Source organism: Neodiprion pinetum, chromosome 4 (genome assembly GCF_021155775.2).
Source record: "Neodiprion pinetum isolate iyNeoPine1 chromosome 4, iyNeoPine1.2, whole genome shotgun sequence".
NCBI classification, from domain to species: Eukaryota; Metazoa; Arthropoda; class Insecta; order Hymenoptera; family Diprionidae; genus Neodiprion; species Neodiprion pinetum.
This window is the reverse complement of record NC_060235.2, coordinates 23,258,444-23,270,684: the sequence shown is the minus strand read 5'-3', so window position 1 is coordinate 23,270,684 and position 12,241 is coordinate 23,258,444. Positions and strand designations below refer to the sequence as shown.

The following is a 12,241-nucleotide window of genomic DNA, read 5'->3' as shown; positions in this document are numbered from 1 at the left end:
CTGTGAGCTCGCCATTCACCCACTATTATAAGCATGGCCATAGTGACGTCATCAGATCGCCGAGAATAATATTTAGCCAGCGCGTAATTCAAATATGCTACGCCACGAGATGATGAAGGTGATATTCGCGACGCAACAATTTCCTCTACATGTAATAACTCGGCCAATTAGTTATCAAATATTGGTTAGCTTCAGCATTGCTAATTCATGTTATATGGTATTTATTCATTTTATTCGTACATCATTTTTATGATTTGAATGTACATTTTCACCTTATTTCAGTAGGAAAAAACAATTCAAATTTGCATTTTCGAAGCCTGTAAAGCGTAAGTAAATTGCCGCATTTCCAAACAGTACGGTGAAACAAACTTGTCGCATGCACACAATTGGAATACTTTATTTTACACACTACAGCTGAGCTTTTTCTAGCACGTGCGCACTTTTCAACTCAATTTTATGCACTGTGTCATTGAGCGTAGTTTCTCACCGCAATTTTACATGATGTCAGTGGCATCTTCGTTGCAAATCAAACTTTCATTCATAGGTCTTGGATTAAATAACGTGTGTCGATATCTGACTCGTGTGATTACAACGCTCGCTTCGGCTTATACTGCATTCACACCAGTACTCGTGAAATTGCAGCACTCGCCTTCTTATAGTCGTCAGAAATAGCCCTCTTTCCGCACTTGTAACACAATACACTATTTTCCATTATAATTATAACACTAGATTGGTTATGAATAGGATGTGTTTAAATCGATTGATCGGCAAAAAAAATAATTAAATAATTAATACGTTAATTAATTGCGAAGTCCATTACGTATCAATACATGAATATTGCAGTTGGCATCCGTGGTCAACTTATAATATACTTTTCTTCTCAAGTTGAATGATAAAACTGCTTTATTTCGCCAATATTAATAAATGTAATTGGTACTTGACCATTAAGATCACATGTTGTATCTATTTACAATTTGTTTTTTGAGAAATGATCTCTAATAATATTTTTAATACGGCGCTGAGGCTAGTAACTAGAATACACTCAGCTTGTTTTGAATTTTACAATATTATAAAATTTCATATCTATAATCTTATAAGAGTATTACTATTCCATAATATTTGACATAGTTCTGTTTCCCAGGTTTCGATGCATTATTTTACCCAACGTTAGCATATTTGTCCGTTAATTTTGGCCGCTAGCTTTAACTTGATATTTCCCATAATTATGAGACCTAATAGCAATTTCGTGCATATTCATGTGACTTTCTATTTGATTTACTGATATGTCGAATTAACAGCAGTTCTTAGTAAATTCGATGCTTTGTTGAGCGGATAATCAATCAGGGAACATTCGAATTGGTCTTTGAACGCATTACACAACACGGGAATTACATCGTCAATTGTAATATCCTGTTTTAATTCTTTACTTATGCTTGTGACGCCCTTCCCCTTGATACCGCAAGGCACAATATGCTCAAACCACTTCAAATCGGTGTTGCAGTTCAAAGCGAGTCCATGAGTCGTTATGTATCGGCTTCCGTGAATTCCGATAGCACAAATTTTGTTATTATTCACCCATACTCCTGTATCGGGCGAGGTTTCACCTTTGATACCGAATTCCGCGCATAATCGTATTATCATTTCTTCTATCTCATTCACATACCATCTTATACTTGCTTGTGCGAATTGCTTCAGATTCAGGATGGGGTATGCAATGAGTTGCCCAGGTCCATGAAAAGTAATCAGCCCACCACGATTAGTTTTAAAAAATTGGGCGCCAAGTTTTGTCAACTTTTTTTCTTCTTCTTCAGAGTAATCGTTCCTCCGTATTCCGATGGTATAGACCGGATTGTGCTCCAGTAAGACCAAAGTATTCTGTGTCTCCATTACTAACTCTTTATTACCGTAATGCAAATCAGCTAAGTTCTTCTGCAGACTAAGGGCTGCTCCATAATCCAATCTTCCGGCCCGAAGGACCTTCACGATTCTATTGCTCATAGCTATTATTAAAAAATTTGTTTATCTTACTTGAAAACTCGAAAGTATTATTATGACGATCGTTTTTAGGACCAATTTATTCCTTGAATGTTCCCCTTTGTTACTTATGATGCATTTTCATTTGCTTTATCTTGCAATGTGTTGTAAAGCAGCAAAGATACCTAAAACAAAAGAACCCACTGATTTAAAAACTCGCACAGTCAGCAGATACGTTAGAGCAAATTGATGAAATTGGACTTGCAGTATTGCAAAGGGGTTGGCCTGCAATACAATAAAAAGTTACTGCCCAAATATTCACTGAAAATACACGAACTTGTTTTTTGTGGGTCTCTTTTCTTTACCAGGAGTTACGATTGATTATTATTCAATTTCATGCAATCTTTGGAACTTTGTAAGTGAACATGAATTGAGATGAAAACCTATAAGTTTTGGGATATTTTTCATTCATCAAAAATTACAATATTAAATTATCATATAAAATCAAATTGAAAAAATGAAAAATTTCAAAAGTCGGCAACCAGGTCATGGGAAGGCCCAGATCAGAGCAATTAGATATATTTTCCACAGATTTCGCACAACTTTGTATCCGTTGGTATATATTTGAAACATTAAAACTACAAACGTCAAGGTTATCTGATATTTCAGTTTTCTGTAATCAAACATTTCCGTTATACTTACATAGGCATCAGTGGCAGCGTAGGATTTTTGAGCATCGCTGAGAGGTTGAATGTGCCACTTACTGCGTCGTACTTTAGGATCTTTGGAAATTTCTTTTTGAAGCTAATATTGAGGTAAAAAAAACGCACACACTAAGCATCAGTTAGTTCAAGTCTCACGAGTTTGAAGTTTTTAACGTTAATGTAAGGAAACATTGAAAAACAACCACTATTTTGTAATTTTAAAATAATAGAGTTTCCAAAATATGAACATACTTTGGTTTATTCAGGTTCAACGAGATTTAAGTAATTCTAAAATTTGAAATAACGACTTTTCTGAAAAATGAATTGTTATATTAATGTTACGAATTTCAACCCATTGAGTTTCACTATATAAATGAAAGCTAAGTTGCACTGCATTGCAATTAATTGTTTCAGATACATCGATTTAATGATGCCAACTGGGTTTTGTAAGAGTTCGATTACTGCCGTTTGATTATGAAGACAAGAGTATCCGCAAGTGTATTACCCATTTAATTTCCTAGTAATCTTAACATAAAATTAACTCACCACATAAACTGTGAGATTTGCCATACTCCATCGACACGATCGATTTAGTGTTGCATTTGCAAATGTACCACAATCAATGCAATTATTTTCAACAACCTTTTGAGATGGGAATTCTTTGAAATCTCTACCAAGTTTCCATACGTCACTAAAAAAAAACGTTATTTGGCTACGTTTTCTATTGCACCAAATACAGTTAATGAAAACAGATTTCATAAAACAATAATGTCTTAAATACTCTGTTGCCAAGATATGACATGTATTGCTCATTTGACTATTTAAGAACGAACTTTTCAACAAGAAGGAAGCAATTAAAAAGTGGAAAGACTGAGAGAACAAATCTGCTACTCTTACAAATGTACTAAGTATACTAGTTATGGTTTTTCATCGATCATTATAAAATTTACCGATGTATCATGTACATCAAGTTTTGATTGTTCACATTGGATTTATAACTTATATTGTTACCAGTGCTCCATAAAAGTATTTATACAGATAGATCAGTGCACTAATTGCCACTAAACTGAATTACCAAGACTCATTTATCCTGTAAGAACTATTTAACAGAATTTAATATTAAGTACAGTTGAGTTTGCGATCAAGCTTAATCGATTGAAACTTAAGGTACATGACTCATCTTTATTACCCCTAAAACAGTGTATTGAGTCTATTTTCAACACGATCGTATTTGTAATAATTCAAAAAAAATGCAAAAGAATCTGCGATAAAATTCGTTACAAATCTTTATTACAGACGAAACGGCACATTCAGAGGACGAGCCAGATGGCGCATATAGCCACGTGTATCATTAGTGATCGGATTAGAAAATGTACCTCTACATGATTAATAATCAAATAATTTAATGTAAGATGCTCCTCTTTTTCTCTATTTTAGTTTTCCAGAAGTTTTGATACAACTACATCACCTGAGAAACTAAAGGGACATGTTTGTCCCTTCAAGACTCATCAAATATTGCGAAACATGTATGGTTTCTGTTAATATGCATCAAATACGAGATTAAATATAGAGATTTTTGAATTTCATTAAATTTAGCAAATCTGCAACATCGTTGTAATTAGTAATTTTTGAATGCACTCTGCTACCCAGCATATAATTCTGTTCTCTTAACAATCAAACTCCTATCTTCAATTTATACAGGGAAATCACATTTAATATTGTGAGCTTACTTTTTTATATTGACTCCAACGAGTCTAACTTTTGGATGAATCAGCAGCTCGATAAGAGCAGCTGGTAATTTTCTCAATTCATAGACATGCAGAAGATGGCAGATTTTATAATCCATACAGATTTGTATCAAAGCTGTTTTTCCACTTCCTGTTTGGAAACTAAATGGCCATTCAAGGTCAAACCCTATCGGAACGATTATATCAGTTTTCTTCTGAACGAGTTGCCTGAATAACAAAAATGAAAATTTTAATTTCAGTTTGCAATGTAGACTGTAAAAAAATTTCAGGCAAATTAGAACCAAGCTCTTACAGTACTTCATCGCAGGCCATCGCACAATCACCAAACGTGTCAGCGTAATTGATTTTGCCCTCAAATAGGATTTCTGACAACTCGAGCACCGGTTTAACTACTTCGGTTTTGTTTTTTTCCTGATAAACAAAAACTTTGTATTTGACATTATTTAAGCAAATTCAGAGGATTTACAAACTAGATGTAGAATATCATTTTTGAAGAAACCAAATATAGAACAAGTTTTTTTTTCCTAGTTGTTAATTTCTAAATCAGCAAGAATAAGAAATCAACTATACTCTTGCTAGTCTTGGAAATGAATCATGTTCACAAGCAAGAAAGTATTTTGAAACGGTACACATAAAGTTATTCAAAACTGCGTGTAAAATATAAATGTAAGTTTACATTGATTGTAGTAAATTGACTTGAAATATCACTTAGTCTAAACATCATTACATGTGGAAGTCATCTCATTTCACCTAATGGGTAAAAGTCACTGACTTCAAACTATGTATCAATTTTTTTTAATGACTGTACTACTAAAAAAATACAGTGGCATGTCTAGCTATATTTCAATTTGGCATCCTTCATTGGTCATATGAGATGTTCTCTTTTTCTGGATTTTCAAAGAGATACATGTGTTATTTAACTCCATTTAACTCCACAAAAACATAAACAAATTACTTATTTTCAACAACTAAATGCAATGAAATTGAACTTCTGATATAAAAAATATGACTGGAATAACAATCGCATTGTTTCTGGGAATAGAAAAAATTAATTTTCTTCAGCTGTGGTAGTCTTTCTAATGTTTCGCAAAATGAAAGGCTCTTGAAACACCAAAGTAAAGTAGCAAAGCTACAAAGAGCAGAGTGAATGCAATACAACTGAATTTGCACTGAAAATTTAAACAGAGTTAAGGTTGAATTAGATATTGACATTGCAAGATCTCCGCTCCTAACCCAACCACAGCTCTTAACCGACTTGAACTCTGGGTATAAACTCATTCCACAAAATACGAAACGAAGGAAAAACAATAGAGAAGTAAAATTAAAAAATGTTAGAAAAGTAAATTCATGTACCTTCGCGGCTGCTCCCATGATTCGGGGTGATCGTCGAGGCTGGATTTCATTGTTCTTGATAAGTGTACTCTGGAAATATTCTAGTTGTACAATGAACACGTAAACGTTGAATGAAAATATTCGTTAGCCAAGAATGAACATTAGTAATCACATAACCTATATTATAGTAAATTTTGTTATCATACCTTTGTGAGAATGTTCTCAGATGGAATTTTTGCCGTCGCACCGCGATACTCCATTTCAATAATTGCTAACTGAGATCTAAACTCAACTCACCGGCTCACCATTCGAAAGAAGTCTCACGAAACAACTGGCAGCACGCCGCCGACGAAGACCAACAGGTTGTTGACCTAGTAACGGCGTCCACCCCCCGGAAACTCGCAGCTGTACCACTACGAAAATGTGATCACATAATGCGTGGTGTGAGTATACCACACGTAATGTCACCATCGTAGTCGCTCGTGTGTACATACATTATGTGGCGCTGAAGCGTGAGCCCCATTGGCTGTACGAGCCACTTGACTATCAGCGCCACTAGCGGTCGGCGACATTTCGAGGCCGCCAGAATTACTGTGTGTTACCCCACTGTGGCGTCCCATGCTCCGTAATTATAGACTTCATAGAGATTAGAGATAGACTGCGCGATCTGAGTAACGAGCTGAAGCTGTAATAATAAAATGTAAGTTCATAAGGTGTGTTTTTGCGCATCCACTGCCGCTTCGGCCATTGAGAATGTGCCCCCACATGACGTCATTACATTTAACTATAATTGTCGTGACGTCATGTGGGGGCTTATCACGTGACTTTGGTACTACGCATCTCCGTTTAGGGCACACCTTATTTATTTACCTCACACTCTAATCGATGACTGGTGGGAGAGGCACCGCTTGCCTTATTGTTTACCCCACATGACGGGTGCTCGCCACGCTTTTGATCGTGCAATGGTCAGGACCTGCCCTAGCAGACCACAGCGCGCTGCAGCGGTTTCTTCGTCATTCTAATTACGGCTTCAGCTCGGTGCGCAGCGTCCTAACGAAGACCATGTCTTTGATCTTCATTATACTCACAAAGATTTACTATTCCGTACTCCTATGTCGACTCGCTGTACCGCCTCAATGGCTGAAGGAATTCTCAATTATATTTATTACTATTTGTCATTAATTAACAGGTAAAAAAATGTAATCATAATTTTTGCATGCCATAGAGTAAATTAAAAGTAATTGTTAATTTATTTAGTACCAAAATAACATGTTAGCCTTACATTCGTTTCATATCTACGTTTCATTCGGTGATCTTAAAATCTTTCCTAACTTTTTTTTTTTGCATAATTGCAAAAATGATATCAATGGGAAATATTTTTTTTCATTTCTTGATTCGTTCGGCTTTCGCAATTTCTACTATTATAATTTCAGCCATTTCAAAATTCAACAAAATTAAATCTGATAATTCGAAAGTTTACGTATTCGGATAATTTGTTTGGTCATCATTCGGGCTTTTCAAGCTCGTTGAAAGTAGGCTAGGGATATGTTGGCACAGAAGTTACCTAGCGTGATATAACCGAGCAAGTTTGTAAACACAGGGCACTGCTAATCGTAACCGACCGTCACGTGATGCGCAATTGTTTAGCGCGAAATGAAACAAGTGACGGAACCTCGACGCTGTTGCTAGTCGGTGGTGTGATCCGCTCCCAAAAAGTTCAAGAAATTAGGACAGCGCCGGGCGAGGATTGCAGTCTTCGTCCTCGATCGCACTGACCGAGCTCTACCCTTAAATTCAATACGCGGATCGCGTTCAATGGTTACTCAGCGAACCTCGAAAATTACGGAGCCCGAAGAATAGAAAGATTGGTGTCGAGAAGAGTCGATCACTGCTACAAGGTACGTTTGGTGCTCTTTGCTTCTCAAATCGTATCAAACCTGACGGAAAATTCGATTCGCGAGCAATACTGGAGTCTGACTGCAACTTTTTACGGGGCGAAACAGGCCTGATTAGCTAGCTGGAGTTCTAAATGGTCTTCTATGGACACGATATTGCACGGGCTGGTGCATTTGCTAACCCCTGAAAAACAGACATCCAAATCGTTTACCTCTTGTGGCAATGAGTGTGAAAAATACCCAGTGGAGATTAATTTCAAATGCCTCAGCTTCTGATAAAACTAGCGCGATTTTTTTTTTTAACTTAAAGTTCAAAGAATTCCGTATAAAATAATTGTATTATTAAGGTAATTAAGTTGAACTAAACAAATAAAAATGAACGTTGAAGGGGTTCAATCCTTGCGGCCTACTCCAAGAGTACAAGATTTTTGGGAGAGAAATTTTATCCTCCTTGTTTGTCAGGGGTTAACTAGACTCGGTTCGATCAATTTTGTGCGATCGAATCTACCTCACGTAACATACTATAACAGTCAGATTTAGCTACGAACTTATTTCGTTCAGAGTTAGCCGTGATTATTAGCTCCGAGCGTTCGGTGAGTGTCGAAAATTGCATTAGAAACACTGTTTGCAAGATAGTTACAATGCCGTTTTGACATGTGGTCGGAAAATAGCAAAATGCAGAGATAATTTTCTAGTCGACTAAGCTTGATTGACCAAATTAACGGCAGTTCAATTTATCGTTCGGATTTAGCCAACAACAAATCGTCACGTCCTGTTATCTGTCGTTTAATTCGTCATTCCGATATTTCAACGAAAATGTGAAAAATGTTGTGATTTTCATTTTTTTTCCCCTCAATATGGCTGCTCCTGGTTTGAGCAGGAAGTCGAGAGAAAAAAAACACTACACATGGCAGGTTAAATTTCTGCCAATTAGAAGCCTTCGATTGGTTCAACATTCAAATGTTTCGACTTTTCTCGATTGTCAGCGTCAGCAGTCACCAAGTTCTCGAAACGAACAGATTGCTACGCGAGTCTTCAAATTTGCTCAGGTTTCTACTCGCAGCAGAGAGCTCGCAGCCACATTTGAGTCAATTTTAATCGAATATTTACTTGCATGATGAAATTTGTTACGATCTACGAAGTAATCTAGTGACGAATTATCGATGACAACATGACAAATGGTAAATATTCGTTGTAATTCGCATACGTGAGTGAAAAAAAAGAACGTTAGTCTCTTGTTATTACGAATCGCGATTATCATCGAGTCGAATAGTTTTGACGTCTGTGTTCACCTGTGTTGTAGATTGTGCAATTTTCTTCGAACGAGGCTACAGGTTTAGTTTTCTTACGGAATTTTAGGACAGTTGATTCGCGATCTATTGTTTTATTTTTTCGGTTACCTCGAGCTAGTTTTCTGTACCTTCTCATGTCTCGTTGCATAATGCAATCTGAAATTACGACGTACTGTTCATCTGAAAGAAAATGCGATCGCACATTATTTATTCCTCGCATATCATTATAATTTTGTTTAAATTTGTGGTGATTCTTGCAATGCGGTGTATCCATTGATGATAGAGATTGAATCCACTAACAAAATATTATATCAACTTACAGAAATCAATTGCGGTTATATCATCAGTCATGGACTCAATTACGTTCCTTCATTGGACGAGCGTACAGAACGAACGTCGAATCTGCACCGACTACTTCTTCATGAGGAAAAACAGGTACGTTATCGATATGATTCTCACTGTCCAGCCATTTTTTCATCATCGACTAATTTTGTTTTAAACCACATCTGATTTTAAATTCTGCATAGTTACCCGTGTTTCTGTCCTTTATTTCTAAACTCTGCAGACTATTCATTCGTCAAATAAAATTTTCGTTCATACACGCAGCACCGTGTGCTCACATAAAATGCAAATTGTCTGTGTGATTTAATTTGTGTATTTTCTTAAATTTCTGCGTAACAAGCATGCTACAATCCTGAATCTGTTTAATAAGATGATGCGAAAATATACTCGACATAAGAGAAATTTTTATCCTCAAGTTTCGTTTCGAACAAAAGATACACATCGATTTATGTTCAAATGTGTAATACCAACAATATATCTGTTAGAAGAAATAATGAAAAATTGATAATTTGTTTATACCGTGCCGATTCCTATTGAATGAACTTACATAGATGAATTGAGTGATGAATATGATTCATTTTTCAGTTGAACTATGAGAAGCCTGGAGGCAATGGGCACAAGAAAAGACATGGCGTTGACAAATTTGAAGACTGTTGGAATTTGTTGGGTATACTGCACCATAGCTTGCAAGCAGTCATCCAAGTAACTACTGAAATACTTCGCAAAGTCGGTGAGTCGCATGCATTTGGGTTATTGGTGTTCTCCTCCCTGGTGTCCCTTTGTCAGGTGGCGTGACGGTAACAATTGTTACACAAAATGTTCGCTTAGCTATACGGATAGGCTCGTTCGCCAAGGCAGCGGAGCTTATTTACCAATCGAATCATATCATTGTAATCATTTTGAGCTACGTTCAAGTATTGTGAGATCCATTACCCGCTGCTTATAGTGGAACGAGCATCGCGACAGGGAAACCTCGCTTACTCGACATTTGCGAGAACAAAATTCTATCGACTTTTCAAATTATTCGAGGTATTGTCGTTTAAGCGGTGGATTTGCCTGAGGTTTGTTTATTTGTCAACGATTCTGTATTCAATTTAACTCCTAAAGTCTGGTACAAGTTCACGCAGTTCAATTGCATGCTTTTACTCGAGTTACTTTCCGTTTTACATCAGCCAGCGCGAATTGACCAAATGCAGATTTAGCTCGCTTAGAAAGATGCTGTTGAGCATCATATAGGATGTCTAACCCGTTTTATTTTCTTGTCGTTTGTGTACCACGAGCCCTCCAGCAATCGCAAAACTACTCAGTGTAAGAGTAGCTGGCGGGTGGCGGTACACGAACGGATTCCTCCCTACAGGTACACGACGAACAAGTAAGTCACACACACAACCACGAGGCGATTGGAGAAGAATGATTGTGTTGGAAAGAGTGTGACAATCGTTAGCTCGTATATAGGTATTGAATCGGGCAGGTACAGAGGGGAATGCAATGGGATCGGTTGTTTATGATTCTGAGTGTGATTGTTTTTCTGTTCTTTTTTATATGTTTTTTTTTCAACATCTCCGTCGGGTGGTTCGAAGATACAGGAAATCAGGCGAGGGTAGGAAGGTCGCGATGTATCGAAAATAACTAACTTTTGTACATTCCACAGCGTCAGGCGACTGCAGAATTTTTGCTCAGTCACTGTAACTTTTGAAGATGTTGTAATTCGAGTGTTCTTTCTTCGTCTTGACTTTGTTAGTTCCTCCGAATCCCTTTCTGTAATCGCCTGAATGGGCTGAACGCTCTGAATCATCTACGCGTTTCGTGGTGCGCTAGATGAGAAGAGATGCTGAGCTCGAAGACGCCGCGTCGAAGAGGACCGCCGACCGTCACGCCAGACAATGCATGCTGTTCATCCTCCCCCAACCCCCTGCCCGGACTTGATTTCGTATCTGAGAAAAAGAATCCGTATCGCAGTGTGTCGGAATTGTAAGGACGCGGATGCGGATTTTCTTTCGACAGGATTATGCGACAAGTCCAATTACTTTAAGTTGTGTCTCTTTCCGAATCAATCGATCGCGCCTTTTTGCGCGTCGATTTCGCGAACTTCATTCACAATGAGAACGTAAAGGATCTATTTTCAAATTGCTTTTCAACCGTAATTACCAAAGTTTCAAAGTTCGAGATCGCTGCCTTTTGTGCGTCGACTTGATACGTTTTCTGTTTCTGAGATGAAATGCTGCATTTTCATTGCGCATTGGAAACGATTCCAAACCGAATGTGCCAATCGTGTATTTCTCTGTTTCAGCTATTTACTGTACTAACTATGTATATTCTGTTTTAGCTATTTATTGTATCAGTGATATTTTTCCTCATCTCACCTAATTTTTGATTTCGTGCAATCTTAGAAAAACAACCCGTGTCTGAATAACAAAGAGGCACATGCGGATTGTCTTTCTGCAGATTTGTGAGACACCTCCAATCACTTTACGTACTAATTTCTTTCAAATTGATCGATCATTCCTTTGCGCGTCGCTTCGCGAACGCTGTTCGAAATCAGTATACATAAATTTCGGGTTGCTTGCAAAATTATGCAATCCGGTTTTTTTTTTTATTCGTTTTTCAATGGCGAATTAAGTTTTCAAGCTCGACTGAGCCTTTAGTGCTTTGACTCGATGCCTTCTGACTCCGAGAATAAGCACGGGGATAAAATCGCGACTGTGCAAATGACGTTCACAACGCTGCGGAACGCTCATTTTGCAGCCGATTTCATATTTCAGCTATTTAATCTAATGGTCAAATTCTTTGCTCTTTGGACTTTCCGATGCGCTTATCAAGCGTTTTTACTGTTCCAGCTATAATTTCAAAGTTTTTGAGGTCTCTTAATCACTTTTTACTTATACCGAATCGTTGGAAAAAATTTTCAATTGCAAGTGATATTTATTTCAACAACTTTTGGCAAATAATTTATT

At 37.2% G+C, this 12,241-nt stretch overlaps 1 protein-coding gene and 1 long non-coding RNA gene across 6 annotated transcripts; one reads left to right on the top strand and one right to left on the bottom strand.

Annotated features, from left to right (window-relative positions):
• Window positions 1-885: 885 nt before the first annotated feature.
• Window positions 886-6,253, bottom strand: LOC124217428 (Lipoyl(octanoyl) transferase 2). Of its 5 annotated transcripts, none has more exons than XM_046622977.2 (7): window positions 5,965-6,253; window positions 5,780-5,859; window positions 4,719-4,837; window positions 4,409-4,633; window positions 3,225-3,369; window positions 2,677-2,778; window positions 1,963-2,159 (listed from the first exon to the last, which is right to left on the bottom strand). In XM_046622977.2, exons 2-7 carry the CDS (start codon window positions 5,795-5,797, stop codon window positions 2,103-2,105), a joined length of 666 nt encoding a protein of 221 aa, XP_046478933.1. In that variant the 5' UTR covers window positions 5,798-5,859; window positions 5,965-6,253; the 3' UTR covers window positions 1,963-2,102. The 5 variants fall into 5 exon arrangements, with proteins under 5 accessions (XP_046478929.1, XP_046478932.1, XP_068991601.1 ...); XM_046622971.2 differs by having other exon boundaries at window positions 5,780-5,848; window positions 5,965-6,251; XM_046622973.2 differs by lacking the exons at window positions 2,677-2,778; window positions 3,225-3,369; window positions 4,409-4,633; window positions 4,719-4,837; window positions 5,780-5,859 and having other exon boundaries at window positions 886-2,159; window positions 6,056-6,232.
• Window positions 6,254-6,810: 557 nt separating this feature from the next.
• On the top strand, window positions 6,811-10,007 carry LOC124216531 (uncharacterized). Its single transcript, XR_006882627.2, has 4 exons — window positions 6,811-6,947; window positions 7,359-7,656; window positions 9,268-9,380; window positions 9,873-10,007. It is a non-coding gene; the product is annotated as an uncharacterized lncRNA (long non-coding RNA).
• The last annotated feature ends 2,234 nt before the right edge of the window (window positions 10,008-12,241 follow it).

Coding starts and splice junctions, on each gene's coding strand:
- LOC124217428 (XM_046622971.2), bottom strand. CDS start 6,018: ATGGAGTATCGCGGTGCGACGGCAAAAATTCCATCTGAGAACATTCTC. Junction 4,838..5,779: donor TCATGGGAGCAGCCGCGAAG/GTACATGAATTT, acceptor TTTGTTTATCAG/GAAAAAAACAAAACCGAAGT. Junction 3,370..4,408: donor GTTGGAGTCAATATAAAAAA/GTAAGCTCACAA, acceptor GTTTTTTTTTAG/TGACGTATGGAAACTTGGTA.